The 16606-nt window shown below is 30.9% G+C and overlaps 2 protein-coding genes across 2 annotated transcripts; both read right to left on the minus strand.

The window, feature by feature from the left end:
• Nucleotides 1-4868: 4868 nt before the first annotated feature.
• Nucleotides 4869-7628, minus strand: LOC108731148 (filamin-A-interacting protein 1). Its single transcript, XM_018461297.1, has 4 exons — nucleotides 7482-7628; nucleotides 5665-6901; nucleotides 5442-5501; nucleotides 4869-5305 (listed from the first exon to the last, which is right to left on the minus strand). The coding sequence occupies exons 2-4, from the start codon at nucleotides 6850-6852 to the stop codon at nucleotides 4985-4987; spliced, it is 1569 nt and encodes a 522-aa protein (XP_018316799.1). The 5' UTR covers nucleotides 6853-6901; nucleotides 7482-7628; the 3' UTR covers nucleotides 4869-4984.
• Nucleotides 7629-7997: 369 nt separating this feature from the next.
• Nucleotides 7998-16513, minus strand: LOC108731146 (uncharacterized). The gene is made up of 16 exons (XM_018461295.1): nucleotides 16135-16513; nucleotides 15322-15587; nucleotides 14939-15149; nucleotides 14509-14825; nucleotides 14161-14370; nucleotides 13858-14037; nucleotides 13431-13545; nucleotides 12929-13125; nucleotides 12219-12765; nucleotides 12011-12122; nucleotides 10656-10758; nucleotides 9656-10176; nucleotides 9106-9307; nucleotides 8787-8971; nucleotides 8517-8592; nucleotides 7998-8397 (listed from the first exon to the last, which is right to left on the minus strand). The coding sequence occupies exons 1-16, from the start codon at nucleotides 16189-16191 to the stop codon at nucleotides 8367-8369; spliced, it is 3330 nt and encodes a 1109-aa protein (XP_018316797.1). The 5' UTR covers nucleotides 16192-16513; the 3' UTR covers nucleotides 7998-8366.
• Between the last annotated feature and the right edge of the window lie 93 nt (nucleotides 16514-16606).

A 16606-nucleotide genomic window follows, 5' to 3' on the forward strand; every position in this document is an offset into this window, starting at 1 on the left:
TGCCTTAAGTTTTTTGTGTGCCAGGGCCCTTACTTGGGAAAGTTACTTTGTAAAAGTAACTAGTTACTTTTCAGTTACTTTTCTTTATCATTACAGAACAACATAAGTAACATTTTAGGACCAACAAAGAAAAGATTGATTTACATAATTTTTTTACATGTTATACAATTTTATTTAAAAGATAGAAAGTGTTAAGTCAGAAATACATAGAAAAATGTAAGGCAATAAGATGTAAGCAGTAAGCGAAATGGCCAATCAGTAGAAAATATAAGACAGTATAAACTTCACATTCTGTACTGTGATTAGCTGCTTTGCCTATTGCTTATATCAACGATTAAAACAGTAGTTTTCAATGCGTTAAAAAATAAGCATATTGCCAGTAAAAGGAGTAATCAAACTTATTTTCGAACATACTATTTGTCTTCAATCTAAACGAAGCTTTTGTCCGCGTACCAGTAGCAGAAGTTGCGCAACTATTCAAATTTTAACCAATCACATATATTGACAAATAAGTTTAAAATGTATTCAATAACTGTAAAAGTAACTCATATTAGTTATTAATTACTAAAAGAAATGTAACTTAAGTAAGTTATAAGTTACGTGGGCTGCGTTCCGATATTCACTGCCAACACTGAAATTCTAGTATACGTTACATGCACTATAGATTTCCAGCACTGAAAATTCTGGCAATTTGTTCTTTTTCGAAGAATTCTGAACTATTATAATTTTTATTCGGAACTAGTGCAATAAAGTGAAACAAACTATACCTGTCTCACACTCTAACATTATTGCCAATGTATACCAGTTCAGAACTTGGGGTGGAAAAAGAACAGAACTAGTTATACCTGATAAAGAGGAGCGAAATTAAGTTCAAATTATTTTAAAAAAAAGTAACTCTAACTGTAACTGAGTTACTAGTAGTAACTACAAGTTATTTCCTAATAGAGTGCATATATACATACATCTACACCGCAAATGAGATATAAATGAGTTGGCTCGTCACTCCTGTCGATCCTTAAAAGAGATAGTTAATTAATAATTTTGAAAAATTTCTGATTATATGTACATCTCGGAAGATATCTTTAAAAAATATTATACTTGCATTAGAGCGACCTTTAAAACACGCTGTATATGAATTGTGCCATTTAACAATCGTTCACTCATGAAGAAAGTATATGGCATGTATGACAATTTCCTGCAGACGTTTTGCAAATTGATACACTTTAAAGTAACGTGAATTTTTAGATCTGTCTTTTTACGTCACTCGCAATTCGAGTTTATTATCGAAATGCTTGTGATCGATAAGCATAGGCAATTGTGATAAAAAAAGAAGCGAAATATATTCATTGCATCTCAAATTTGAGAGCAGAATATGTTTCGTATTAAATACAGCTAAGAACTAAGTCTGTTATTTTAAGTTATATTCCTCTTTCGCAAAGTTCCTCGCATTCTCATTGTACTATACATATTATAATTTAATTTACATTTTTTTGCGTAAAACTGAACTTTAAGTTTAAGGAGACGAAGGCATCGTCTATTGTAGATACTCCCTTATTCTATATATGTGTATATATACACATACATATATATACATATATTAAATATTATGTCGAGAAAAAAGAAATTATTAGCAACCTTGTGCGTAAACTCTTCCACATGAATGTGATACTTACAAAAGGGTAATAGGCTAAAGAGTAAGGAAATTTTGGACGCATGAAAATTCGAGTAATTTAGATTTTTCGAAATTTGCCCGTAAAATTTTATCGTTTTTATTTAAATTAAACGTTTAATCTGCTTTGAAATTTAATTCGCCAGCTATTTTATTTTTGACATAAAAAATAAAATAGCTTTCCATTAAATTTTCCGCAAAAAAGAAATCATATTTATAGTAAATTTGTGACAATTAAAATTGAAAAAAATTAAAGCGTAGATCTTGAGATCAAATAAAATACATAAATTATTTTAGTTATTGTAATAATATCACTATAAAAAGAATACTCGAAGAAAACTAAGATAAATTATATTATTTTAAGAACTATACTCTTTCGCATCAATTGAAATGTATTTCAACTTTGCGTATGTTAAGTATAAATATGTGGCACATTAATCGTAAACGATGACTTTTCTTAAATATTAAAAATGCATGAATTTCATAACATTGAAAAGTTTTTGTTGTATTTCATTCGAGATTTATTTTCTAAACAATAGAAGCGAAAAGCACGAGTAATTATGTGTTTTAAGGGAGTAGTTTTTAAGCTTAGCTGTACACACTGGAGTCCCAGAAATCCCAGTGCAATTTGCTTAATCGAGATTTTTTTCGTGTTTCTGAACTTTCTTTTTCTTTGAACCTATACTAGATCTCGAAGCCCGTTAATTTTGTCGACTTTTACACATTATGGACTTATTCTTTTTAATCAATTTTCCATCAATTGGAAAAAAAATTAATTGAAATTTGTCCATTTTTTTACGGAAGTTACGGTAACAAACATGGATGGGGTCCCAGGGACCCGAATATGTGTGTGTGTGTATAGCTAGGATTAATATTACATGTAGCAGAAATGAGCTGTTATTTCTTAAACTTGTTTTGTTAATAACTTTTTAACGAAGGACGATCGCCACCTAAAACCTGTTGGAGATCACTCAGGGTCATGATCTTGACAACATGTCGAAGTCATCTGCGCGATATGTCTCTTAAAGCACATAATTACTAAAACATGTAATCGATATTTAATTTTAAAGGCCTTGTTCAAAATGCTGAAAAGTTTGTAGACATTTATATCTAATATTTATATATATTAGATATTTATTTCTTTTAATTACGAAATTTTATACTTTATTCATTTAAAATACAGGTATTTTTTAATTTTTAAACTGATAGCGTAATGCTGCGGAAATAAGTAAACATTCGAACAGATTTAGTTTTAAAGATTCTTGATATGTTTTAAATGTGAAAATATCATTGTCTCTGTGTGTGTATGATGGATATAATAATTAAGTTACATCCACTATCTATTTCTCTCTATTTGTAAGTATACCAAAGAATGTCGGATTATTAAAAGAGAAAAAAGGAGATGAAAAATCACACAGGGATTGACTTTATATATATATGTATAGGGAGTACCTATTTACTCCTTTCTTACGTGTTTTACGTATGTCTGTGATATTTTAGAAAGCAATGATTTTTATTTAGTTTTTATGACATCACTTTTTTAGATATAAATATCACTGTTTGCGAGCAATCCTTGACATGCCTCAAGCTCAAGAGCTTGCCGAATTATACGAGCTTCTGTACAATGCAATGCGTTTATTGCATAATTCCTCTTTAATTAAGAAAAACATATGTATAATATAAAATTAAATTCTTAGTTGAAAATCTTTAGTTTAGTTTTGTTACATATAACTATATCATTATCCAGCATGGAATTAGTATGAAGTCTAAGCTGCTCTATTATATATAGGCTATATCCGCTATATACCTATTATGTCAATGTTTTTCTAAACTTTAACTTAATATGTATATCTTTAAACACACACACACTACTTAACTCTTTTTTTTATCATCTAGTGAATTAGTAAAGCTGTTTATATTGCTTACATATAATGTCTTCTCTTTGTATTTTGATATGATTAACACTCATTGAGATTTTTTTCATTTTAAATTCGTAGAAGTGAAATTTTTTCATTGCTTTATTAATAGAAGCATTTTCTTAAGCTTTATATTATCATTTTTGTTAGAAAAATTGATTCCAGGCAATTCATAATTAAGAAAGGTGTGATATTGTTAATATATAGGATTTCATTAATGTCCAGTCATTTAATTAACATCGAATTGAGCCGCCCTTTTTACGTGGCTTAGCATTATATGGTAAAAAGAATGGAAGATAGAAAATTATTTAAACTTATGAGATGAAATCATCGAGAAATAACATATATAAATCTTCGAATAACATATATGCATATATTTAAATCTTTGTCGACATATTTTCGGTGCGTTTATTCGCACCGAATTATGAGAACAATACAATACAAAGTCGAGATAATTATTTCACGGTAATATCTCAACGCTGTTATAATACATATTATATATGTAATTGTATATCTATTGTTATATGTATATAAATGGGATTGATGTAATTCACATTTTTATGGTTTGTTTTGATATAGTGAACTTAACTATCGAAACTATCGAGTAGAAGTTTGAAGTTCGCAAGTATTTGGAAGATCAGCAACTTTAAATGCTATGTTGCGAAATGCAAAGAAATATTAATGACTTTCTTCTCTTCATTTGTTCCACTATAACTATAAGTACATAAGCAAGACGACGTATTGTCACACCTATTTCTAATTTATTCTGCATATTATATTTTTAATAAAAAAATATTCGTACAGGTCGCGTACATTTTTGCAGAAGTTCTTTTCGAAATTAACTTAAAAATTTTTCTTTAATAACAATTACAAATACCATGCCATATTTTGTAATACTGACATTTGTGTTACAGCCATGTTTCATACATTAGAATAATCATTATATTATATAATACACAACTTGCGCGCGCGGCACTATACAGTTTTTGTGATTGTGATAAGTATTACTGTTTATACTTATTTGCAAAATGATGTTGATAGATTTCTTCCATTACCTAATCGTATTTTTTAATCAATTTCAATATTATAAACCGAGTGTCGATTACAATTTGGGAATAAATATATATAATAAATAACAGTTATACATGTCCAAAAATAACAAATAAATATTAATTGTCATTTTACAACCTCCTTTACATATTACAACGAATAATACCGTTGATACTATTATCTAAACATCTGTTTAATACGTAGTAATACCTACATTCAGTTTATTTGCCACATATAATTCTAAAATTAAATTCAATTAAATACGATATATATAAATATATCGTGTAAAATGAATGTGTAATTACTAGGACTGTATTCTATTCGCATATTTACGAACAAGAAATAAGCCTCAAATTATAGAATCTTCTGGAACAGAAGTCATATCATTGACACTGGAATGATCTTTTTGTTGATTCAATATGTTGCATTGATTTTGAACTGTCTCCATCTTCGATCGAAGTGCGTTTAGCTCTTCTTGCATTGGCGAACCAAAGTCTTTACTTCGCGTAAGAACGTTGACAGCGTTGTTCAATAATACTGAATTTATAAGAGACGGCGATGGGATGTCCAGCGAGTTCGAGGAATTATTAATGCTATTGCTGTCACCATATCCTTCATCAATACTTTCATCAGCTATTCTAGTTATCGATTTTAATTGATCTTGTAAATCCTATAAAGTGTAAAAATAGTTTGTTATACACAAAAAGTGCTTTGAAATGCAAAAAAAATTTAATAACAATATTGTTTTTAATTAAATAAGTATAGAATATTATTTACCGCGATATTTGTATAGTATCAAAAATTACCTTGTTTCTCGACAGAACTTGTTTCAGATATTCTTGCAAAGAACGTTCTGTTTTGTTTTTCTGAAAAATAGAAGAGAATTTAGTATACAGCCATTCCATGCCAGCGCAAAATTTTTATATTTATATATACGTTTCATATATTTTTACAACCTATGCAAGAAATAAATAAGAAATAAATAATAGGATACAATTATTGAGTGAGAGAAATATATATTAATAATACCACATCGCCAAGTTGATTGTTCGTCTGCTTGTAGTAAAATTTGCGCTCCAAATTCTTCATCTTAATCTTCTCTTCTCTGAGTTTTTTAAGCAGAGCACTATTCGCTTTGTATGATAAAGTCTTCAAGCGTTTATTCTCGTTCACGAGATCCTGCATGGTATTCAATTTCTCTTCGGATTCCGCATTCTTGGATTTCAACAATTTATATTGCGCTATCATTTTGGTCAGCTGCAGTCTCAGATAAGATATTGCATCCTCCACTTGACTTTGCTCTCGTTTGGATGCTAATAACGAAGTCTGTAACGTCTCATTTTCGGATCTCAATTTTTGTATCTCAAATTGCGTTTTCCGTAACAGGTCGGCAGTCTCGTTCTTCTCCATTTCGGACTCTTGCATGTTCTCTTCCATGGACGAAATCAGGATACGCTGCTTGCTCAGTGTATTCTCCATCGACATTTTGGCCATCTCGTTGCTCAACAATCGTTGCTCCAGAATTTTCATTTCAGCTTTAGTGTTTCGCAATTCGTCTTCGGTCGCTTCCAACAACATGGACGTATCTGTCGGACTACCTGTCGAGTTTCCATCTAATGCATCTTGCACGGTGTTGATAGCTCGAATATGTGATTGCAAATCCTTCATCGTATTTTGCATTTCTTGCTTTTCCCTCTGATATTGCTGCGTAAGTTCCATGTATTCAGTACTCAGTTTATTGTAACTAACATTTATATTCTCTATCGCGTGCTGTCGTTGTTTCAGTATATTCTGATACGTGTCTATCTCCACCTGTAAACACTTCTTGCTGGCCATCAGGATATGCATTTGCGACTGGTACCATTTCGCGGAAGTTTCCGCGGCAGACAGACGATTATTGGTATCAGTCAATACATTTTGTAACTTTTGTTTATCCTGTAGCACCGTTTGCATCTCCACAAATAGCTCAGTTACCTTGCCCTTGAGACCCTGATTTGCGGCGATCCGAGCATTTAAATCAATTCGTACGTTTTCCAAGTCGACACGCAATCGCTCGTTCTCTATTTCCAACAGAGCTACGCGCTTAGACAGTTCAATGTTAGAGACATCAGGTGTAGACAGGTGTCGCAGATGGAACTCGTCGGTGATCAATTGGAGAGAGTCTGTAGAGGTCACGGAATCCAGCTCTCCCCGATATGAGTCTGACAGATTGTCCATTGTATCAACTTGATAGCAGATTGATGTGTAGTCAACGAAAGATGATCACCTGAATAAACACAATTTGTATCAATAATCAATAGCTAATATATTCAAGCTAGGAATGACGAGAGGTATTGACTATTACAATAATGTTCCATTAATATATAAAAGATATTTCTGTAGTTTTTGTTATATTCTTCGCATTATATTTAGAATATCATCCATTTTTTCTAACATGAGAAAGAAATAATAAGTAATTAATAAGAAAAAGTGATTAAAACTGCAGTTTTATAAGACCAAAAATATAATTCTTGCATGATAAAATGTTAACTACTCTTTTACTCAACAAATTTTAACATACGATAACATGTAGCAAATGGCAAAAATATGGTAAAAATGGTAAAATTAATCGGTGAAAGTTGACATAACCCTCCTTCGAGATTCATTTATTGAGATTTTCAATTCTCTCTTCTATCAAATATAAAGAATATAGAACATTTTTAAATAAGTTTCTAATAGTGTAGTTTTATCTCTCGAATTATGAATTAATGACAGCCTTGATCACACAATGTTAATATTTTTATTGACAGGTGTAATAAGTATTTTGGATCTTGTTGCAAGTTAATGAAAGATGCAGAACGACATACCTCATTTGCGATTTTGTCATCTTTAATTAGTCGCAGATATCTTTTCGCAAACTGCGTTATCATTCGGCGATGTCAGCAACTTAAATTGCTCAAAACTAGCAACAATTAATCTAATTAACACCTTCGCAGCGCGCCACCATTTTGATTCTGTTTATCCGAACAGGAACTGCACTCTGTAGTCTGTTTGATCTGTACTGCTCTGCACTGCTCTGCACTGCTTTATACCACCTTGCTCTGTACCAGAGAGAAACCTTGTCTGTACTACCTGTTATACTTTCTCTTCTTTCTTTTAAAAAAAGAAAAGAATCGAATGTAACAAAAGATTTTGATGCAGGTCAAGTTAAATTTGACTCTTCAATCTTTCCAATTCTAATTGTACATAAAGAAAATCTTTAATTTTTATTTTCATATTCAGATATAATAAATAAAATTTTGTTAAAATATTTATTGACGGGGAATAGACACAGAATATAAGAACATCTGGCTATAATTCATTACTAATCTTTATTTGTTCTTTCTGGACGTGTATCTCACATGTGAGAAATAAATAATATTAAATAATATATTCTAATAAATCATCTTAGTTCATGCACTTCTTGGAATGCAACTTTAAATAGATAATAATTTCATATACATAGTCGTAAGCAGCAGCTGAAAATAGAGCAATTATGCCTGTTATATTTTATGTTGCACAATACGTAATAGATCTGAGAGATATCTTGTTGATTTTCGAGCAACGAACAAAATCAAATATTATTTACACAATGCTATTTATAATAATTATTCCCCCCCTTTCTCTTTTTCAACTTCGCGATTATAATTAATATTTGATAAAATGGAAATCACAGAACATCTGCTATGCATAGTCATTTTAATTATAAATTATTACGGCAAACTGGCGGCTTCCTCTGTAGACCTGTGCAAATGGATAAAAACGAAAAGAATGTAATTTTATAATTTACGTATATAATAAAACATATGCATCGTCTTTGAAAGACTGTTAAAGCTATAATGTTTAGCAAATAATTTACTTACTTATCAATAGTCTTACTAGGAGTATTATTCGAAGAACCTTGTACAGCTAAAACAGTATCTAAAACAGTTTTTTGTCCTGAAAGATAAAACAAATGTTTTTCAATGTGGAATTTTAAAAATATCAAACTTTTGATCAAACTTTTGATGTTTTAAAAAGAAAATGATTTTAAAAGGAAAAAGATAAATTTTAATATATTTAAACATATACATAATATACAATTACATATAATTTTTATACAAATTTTTATATAATTTTTATTTTATAATTACCATGCTGATACAATGCCGGTGACCAGCTGTAACTGTTAGGACTAGGAATAGTATCCACTGTTATAGCAGTGTTTGTAGACGATGATATTGATGATGATAATGTACTCTCTTGCACCAATGAGAGTGCAACGGAACTTCCACCAGCAGTGCAAGTGTTATTCTTTGCATCAGACAAAACATTTTTCCTACACATCAAATATAAAACACAAATTGATTAAAACTGTTAAAGCAAAGCAAAGATAATAAGTGCAAAGGTGTCTCTTTATATTTGTTTAAAATACTTCATTTTTATTCTATTCATATAATATTCAAATCTTACCTTGATTTTGATGATTTGCTTGTGACGCTAGCAGTTGCATCTTTTTGTGAGTCTGGTGACAATTGAATGGCTTCGAATAATTGGTCGAACTTGAACATCTTACTACTGTCATTTATTAAATTCATACTAGTAGATGAACTCGGAGATGATTGACGCCGAGATAATAAATGTTTTGATATAATTTTATTACTGTCTAGAAGTACTGAAACAATATTATTCAAACATATAAATATATTATTGCTGCTTCTCTCTCTCTCTCTCTCTCTCTCTCTCTCTCTCTCTCTCGCAATATTATTTTTTTTAAATCATAAATTGAATAACGTTGGTCCATAACAATATAAAATAAACTTTTTACTATTTTTATACCCTAAATTAAATTATTTGTCGCAGAAGTTGTATGTTATCAAATGTAAGTTTTTTAAAGCCTATTAAAAAATAGTAGATTTACTGATACTTTTACATTATTTACTTTTTTTTTTACATTTGCTGTGAGGTAAACTATCATTATCAATTCAATATTATTTATTTCTTCTAATATCTCATTACTCACCATTTGGCACTATGAGATCTAAACGCAATCTAGGCGACTCCATATCCTGATTGATTTTATTAGCTACTGGCAGCTTCGGGATATCGTTTTCACAGTCTATTGAATTGGAACGCGTCGCTGGTTCGGATCTGGTTATCGGTATTTGACTGCTGGAAGCTATTGTTGCAGCTATTTCCGATTGACAAATGCTGGGCAGTCGATTCAACTTGGTCTTAGCGCCACAAAGTGCTTGCGGTTGGGAATGATGAAAAGCGCAATTAGGATGCTTGTTGTCAGTATTTAAATTTAAATCATTGCAAGCGGCAGTGTCAAGTTCAGGGTGCTTGTGTGAGTACACCGTGGGCGTGGTAGATTGCACCGTAGCATTGCAGTGTAACGGGCTGGAACTGTGACGTCGTAGACTTGCGAGCGAGCTTCTGGAATCACAGCTCCTATCCGCTTGTTGACCAAGACATAAAGAGTTCCATGTTGAATTTCTGTCTTGCATCTCGAAAAGATGCAGCAGCATTATTTCCCTCAACCTACATTACAAAAGATTCTTATCGAGTTATTTGTATGATCATATTGTTTTTTTTCTCATTTAATATATGTATAACACTTTATCCAAATTTTACGTATTTTGTCTTAATTAGAAATCTTTTTTTAATTTAATGTTGAAGATTTTTTCTCTCATACAATTAAACCAGTATAATTAAATTTAATATGATAAAAAAGTAAATGTTCATATATATATATATATATGTGTAATAATCTGTCTCTTTAAAAATTCAACGATTTTTTCATTTTTATGCTAGTGTATTTATCAAAATCTGTTTCTCCATTAAACTGATAAAAATTTTGTTAAAATAAAAAATATAAATTTATATAAAGTTACACAGTCTATGACTTATAATTAATTTAATATATTTACTTCTATTTAAATAACTATTTTTATAATATTTATGAAATGATCCATATATTTTTTCTCATTGTTTTAATATTACAAAAGCAGTAAATATACCTGCATGTATCTGTAACAGTATCCCTATTATTTTGTTGCTTTGTACGCTGCTTATTTTGAACCCAAGATGCAAGAGATTCCGCAACTTCAACGTCATTCTCCCCTAAAAAAATATTCTGATTTACCACTGCTATAAATAGATTTATATTAATTAATCGTTTTTATCCTAACTTTTTTATTTATCATATTTTTCTTATCAAAATTGTTTTAAATGTGTATGTTTAATACATATTAATATTAAGTTACTTTTTACCAAAATTATTTTAATTATATATTTAATATATATTAAGTTTCTATAGTTATTAAAAACAAAGCATTTATAACAATAGTTAACACAGTTATGATTTAATATTGTTTGACAAATAAGAAGTTTCTGTTATTTTCGAATAATCAAGTTTTCATAAATACAAGTGCTTTTTATGTACATGAAAATGTACAGAACAGATAGCTTGACTAATTACAGAGTAATTTCAACATTTGTATTATACATAGGATACACAGACGGATTAGAACAGAGTAATTTTTATAATTTGAATATTTAAATATTAATAATACAGGATTAATAATATAGGATACGTACATGCATTAGGAGAAGTACAGTTAAATACAGAGTGATTTAAACTGTGCAAAGTAAATCAGATTTAAATATGGGATAAAAATAAAGATAGGATTCTACGAGCTCGCATAAAAGCTAATGGGAACGATGGACGTAGGGATTTCTTTCACACATTCTTCATCTGGTCTTTCATTCATGGAATTTTCGCTTTCAACATCCCTATCGACAGTGCACAATCGTCGTCTTTGCTCGTCTCTGGATGAATCTCTGTTCGAGCTAGCACCTAATTTTGCAATACACTACTTAACATCTCGAATATACATCTTTTGCAGCTTTAATTATGACTTATACAATCACATATTATTTATTTTAGCTAATAATTAATTTTTGACCTTAAAATTGTGATTATTTAATACATTTCTTTTACAATATAAATATGTATTAACCCTAGCTATACATACTGAGGTTCCAGAAATCCTAGTGCAACTTGCTAAATCAAGATTTTTTTCGTGTTTCTGAACTTTTTTTTTTTTTAATCTATATATCTCGAAGCTCCTCAATTCTTATCGACTTTTACATATTATGGACTTGTTCCTTAATCAATTCTCTATCGATAAAAAAAAAATTAATTGAAATATATCCATTTTTACGGAAGTTACGGTAACAAATGGATGGGATCCCAGGGATGTGTATATCAAGGGTTGAAAAAAAGTGTGTATAACTAGGGTTAAGTATAACGTTATTTTCTATTTGCATAACGATATATCTGAAATACGTATATACATATATATTTGCATACCTGACATGGTCTCGTCATCTACGTCATTTTCGTCATTCGTTAAATCCAAAAGCGTAATGTTGGGCTCATTATGTTCGCATTCGTCCATAAAAATGTCATGTTCATTTAATTCCTACAATAATATGATGACAATAAATTATTCTTGATAAAGTTGGTTAAAAACCTAAAACTACAAATATAAAAAAAAAAATAAAAAGACTATACTCACGTCGCTACTGCTGATACTGCTATCAGACGAGAGATTTAACGGAGACAAGTAAAATGACGATGGAGAATGGACACCGTTGGCAGCCTGACACTCTCCTGGCGACACATCATTGGTACAACGTTGCGCGACTTCACCTTCCGCAACACTTGAGCTATTAACTCGATGCACATTGCTTGTCATCGCCGATAATACTGATGTAGACAGCAGAGGATCGCTGGCGCTATTATTGGACAATAAGTTCAGCGGTTGATGACCAAGTACGGGTGATGAATAAGGCGACGATGAGGAAACTAGATGAATTCCCGTGGCTTGACATTCCTCGGGTGACGTATCGTTGACGCGACGTGGCGATAAAGTATTCTCGGCCTCGATAACATTCAAATTACTATTGGCACGGTGCGTCTTCAACGACGTCTTCGATGACAATGTCGTCGTAGAGCTGAGAGTATGCATACTCGAGAGTTCACTTAGCTCACACATTGGCATCAATTGATCGCTTGGTATTGTCGAGTTACCATTATTATTGGGAAGTGTACTTGATATTGATCTATTAAAAATTATATATATATATATATTTTATTATTATAGAATATCTACTTGCGCTCAGAATTTTGAAAGCTATAAAAATGATAAAGCTTTTTATTTAAAATATATGAAGGTTCAAATTAATTTAATGCAATTTGCTTAAGTAGATTTTGCAGCATTTATACCTCACTGGTGTTCCATTCGTAGTAGAATACGCATCAATTGTTCGTGTAGTATTTGAATTGGTCATTGGCTCGCCTGTATCTTGTTGTTGCTGCTGTTGCTGCATAGATATAGGCGATGTATTTACGGTTGCGCACATCGTTCCACTAGTAGCTCTGGTAGCCGCCATGGCATTACGAGAAATTTCTATCGCTAGTCTCTGTGTATAAAAAAGTATTTCTTTAACATAAAATATTTCTATATTATCCTAATAAAATTTTCTCTATATTATATATGATCAATAAGTATTTAATTATATGTATAAATATACAAAATATCAGAAATAGCTTACTCTTTTTTCAGTTTTAACATTTTATAAAATGAATTTTTGCATATATAGATTTATTTTATAATTATATTATTTTAGATTATCTTATAATCGTAATATATAAATCGAAATATATAAATAAGTTAAATATGTTATTTTATATTATAAATTTTTAGATTTTATTTTAAACTATTTACCTCTTTCAATTCATTAATTTGAGTGATATATTGATTTTGGACAGTTAATAATTGGCTAATGTACCACTGTTGGTCTCTACAGCGTTGGTAAAATGTCGGTGGTCGTACTTGGAATCTGTCAATTTTATATTAGATAATTACATATAATTTAACATTAAATAAGTAATGTATTATCTTATAATTCAATATTAGCATTATCATTATGTTCATAATGATAATGCTAATGACTGTAGCTTTAATCTATATAAAAGTGACTATACTATATATAACTGTAGTTTTAATCTATATAAAAGATACAATATATAAAAAGTTTGTTATGTACACAAATATAAATATTCAAAACTTCTTAAAACATAAAAATTTCGAATAAATTTAGTTTTGTAACATTGATTAAAAAATAATGTTCATAATATATAAAAATATTTACCTCAATATGAGAGTATCCAATTCTGTATTTAAGTAACCTTCCGTCGCGAGTAAGTCTAATCGAAAGAATCTATTATATCCCCAACATTCGCCGATCTCGAAATCAGACGCAAATTCGCGAACAATATTTTTACTCGTATCACGAGAGCCTTGATGAATCATTTCAACTCTGTACTCATACCTACAAAAATATTTAGAATATAATAAAACAGATATCTACATTTTTTGTTGTATATTTTTAGATATATGATCTATGACTTTCGGTACAAGAAATATACAAATCATTACTTATGAATTTACATACTTTGAAGTTTCCGGCAATCCAGCGCTGAGCTCTAAAAATACTGACAAATAATTTCCGCGTACAACTCCATTACCATCTGGATATACTTTCAATCGCCAGCACAGCCCATTCACATGCAATGGCATAGAATATACTGGATCAGCTTTCAGTTGAAGCTGAGTAAAATTTTGCATGGCAAATGTTGCGCTGTCGTAGCCTGGCACAATTTCACTAGAATAAAATAACTCGTATGAAATTTAATACGAAATTATAATGATAAATCCTTAATCATTATAATTATATAAACAAATTTCATATATAAATATATATGTACAATAATTACATTAATCTTTACTTTAGAAGTCTCACCTATGAAAGTCAGCAGGTACTGGTGCAGTGACAAAACTCGTCATTGGTTTTTTGCGAACCTGATGTATCTTACGAGAAATATCTGCGCTTTTAACGATCAATTCGGAGCGTGTACATGTGTGCAATTGATATTCCACCTCTTGTAATAGAGTCTCTAGCTGTTCAGTTTCCAAAGTCAACGAATTCTTCTGACCCATCAGAGTCAGCAGTTTAGCTTTCAATTGAGAATCCAAACGAGCTATCATTAATTCTATTGCGTTTCTGATCTCTCTGACTCTTTCATCTTTTGCAGCTCTCACCGATTCAACATTTCTCTCCTAATAAAATATGATAAAATTACAAAATGTAGCAGAGAGAATAAATTCATATGCCTACATATTTTCAATTTTCTTCCATTTTTCTAAACTTAAAATTTATAAACATAACATACCACTTCTTGAACAAGACTGATTAATTCCATGAGTCTTCTATTTAATTGACCTACTTCTGCTTTTATCTGAGAAACATGTTGCTCATAAACATCTTCCAAAGGTTTAAATGTATGTCCTGAGTGAGTACCTCCCCAAAGGGCACATTGATGACAAATACATTTACGGCAAGTCCAACAATACACAGATAATTTTTCCTGATGTGCTGTACATCTGTGATAATAATAAATAAAAGTTCAAATATTACAAATACAAGTTACATATAGTAAAAAAAATACATGCATTGAATAAATAATAAAATAAAAAATCAAATTATTAAAAAATATAATTTTAAGTTTACAAAAAAAAATCAATGTCTCTAAAATTCCAAAATATTATTTCACACCTGTCTCTGTTAGAATCGTCAAGTCGAAAATTAGATATACAAACAGCTTGCAATGTATCAAGTTGCTGGGTTACTTCCTCGACCCAACGACAATTTACTAGTTCGTGTAAGTGGAGGGAAGCTCGACAGTGAGGACATTGAGAACGCTGTTCAGTGAGCCACCTTCTAATACAGGTGTAACAACACAATTTACTACAGTGAGGACAGAGATGCGCATCTCTCAGCTTTTCCATACAAATGAAACATCGGAAAACTTCTGCCAATGTCTATAATAAGAAAGTAAGAGATTATATTTCATCACTTTTAAATTTTATGCTACAGTATGCAATTATAATATTGCAATTCTTACATAATTAATCAGTCTAATATACATATAATAATGTACTTTTCCTTATATATATATATATAATTATTATAATTTTATAAGTATTAATTTTAATTATATAATTTTATTGTCATTAATTTCATCATTAATATATATTTTAGAATCTTCACATTTTTGATTTAGATATAAATAATGAACAAATTATTAGCATCTCACGTTAGGAAATTTCATTATAAAGATACTGATTCAGAATAATAAAATATGTTTGAAGTAAGAGGTCCAGTTTTACACCAAAAATATCATTGTAAATTTCGGGATTAAGAAAAGACATTAATAAAGTTTCGTGGCTGTCGTTATGCTTTACACAATAATAATAGATCAGTTCGTTCTTCTGGCTGTGTTTTCTCATACTTTTTGTATTGAAATAAATAAGGGCGCAGCTGAGCACAGCTAGAACGAAAACGGATCCAGTCGACCTCAATGCTAACCTCGACGCTATGGTCATCTGCGATTTTGGAGGAAACCGACGGGTCTCGGCTGGCCATCCTTGGTTTGAAGCACGCTGCACACAAGTAAAGGCCGTTATCGACGAATATCGACCACTTCACTGAGCGTGCTGTCTGCGAAACACATGTCCCAGAACTGGATCACCGCGATGTGTTCGATTCAGCGGCGTCGATCATTCGAAGCATCGCGCTCAATCACGGGCTCGCACAATTTTGTTTGATCTCGTCGCGACGGTGCTTGAGCATCCCTCGCAAACAGGAGTGCGGAAGGACGGAGCTGCACGTATACGCTGTTTTGTTAATGTTCAAAATTTTTAGGGCGAGAACCGTTAACTGTCGTTCCCCGCATACGCTCCGTAAACAGTTGTGACAGGACAGGCACGGACTGTATAGAGACAGACAGGCGCACAGTGATTCTAAGGGTGAAATCACACGGTGCGGAAAAAGACTGCGG

This window comes from Mycetomoellerius zeteki, unplaced genomic scaffold, assembly GCF_001594055.1.
Source record: "Mycetomoellerius zeteki isolate Tzet28-1 unplaced genomic scaffold, Tzet1.0 scaffold120, whole genome shotgun sequence".
Lineage (NCBI taxonomy): Eukaryota > Metazoa > Arthropoda > Insecta > Hymenoptera > Formicidae > Mycetomoellerius > Mycetomoellerius zeteki.

What these genes read in the sequence shown, in the direction of transcription:
- LOC108731148 (XM_018461297.1), bottom strand. Translation starts at nt 6,852, where the DNA reads ATGGACAATCTGTCAGACTCATATCGGGGAGAGCTGGATTCCGTGACC. An exon ending in ACAATCAACTTGGCGATGTG is followed by an intron (nt 5,502 to 5,664) that starts GTATTATTAATA and finishes TCTATTTTTCAG; the next exon opens with AAAAACAAAACAGAACGTTC. An exon ending in AAGTTCTGTCGAGAAACAAG is followed by an intron (nt 5,306 to 5,441) that starts GTAATTTTTGAT and finishes TACACTTTATAG; the next exon opens with GATTTACAAGATCAATTAAA.
- LOC108731146 (XM_018461295.1), bottom strand. Translation starts at nt 16,191, where the DNA reads ATGGCCAGCCGAGACCCGTCGGTTTCCTCCAAAATCGCAGATGACCAT. An exon ending in AGATGACGAGACCATGTCAG is followed by an intron (nt 10,759 to 12,010) that starts GTATGCAAATAT and finishes ATATTTTTTTAG; the next exon opens with GGGAGAATGACGTTGAAGTT. An exon ending in AGCAAATCATCAAAATCAAG is followed by an intron (nt 8,972 to 9,105) that starts GTAAGATTTGAA and finishes TTTGATGTGTAG; the next exon opens with GAAAAATGTTTTGTCTGATG.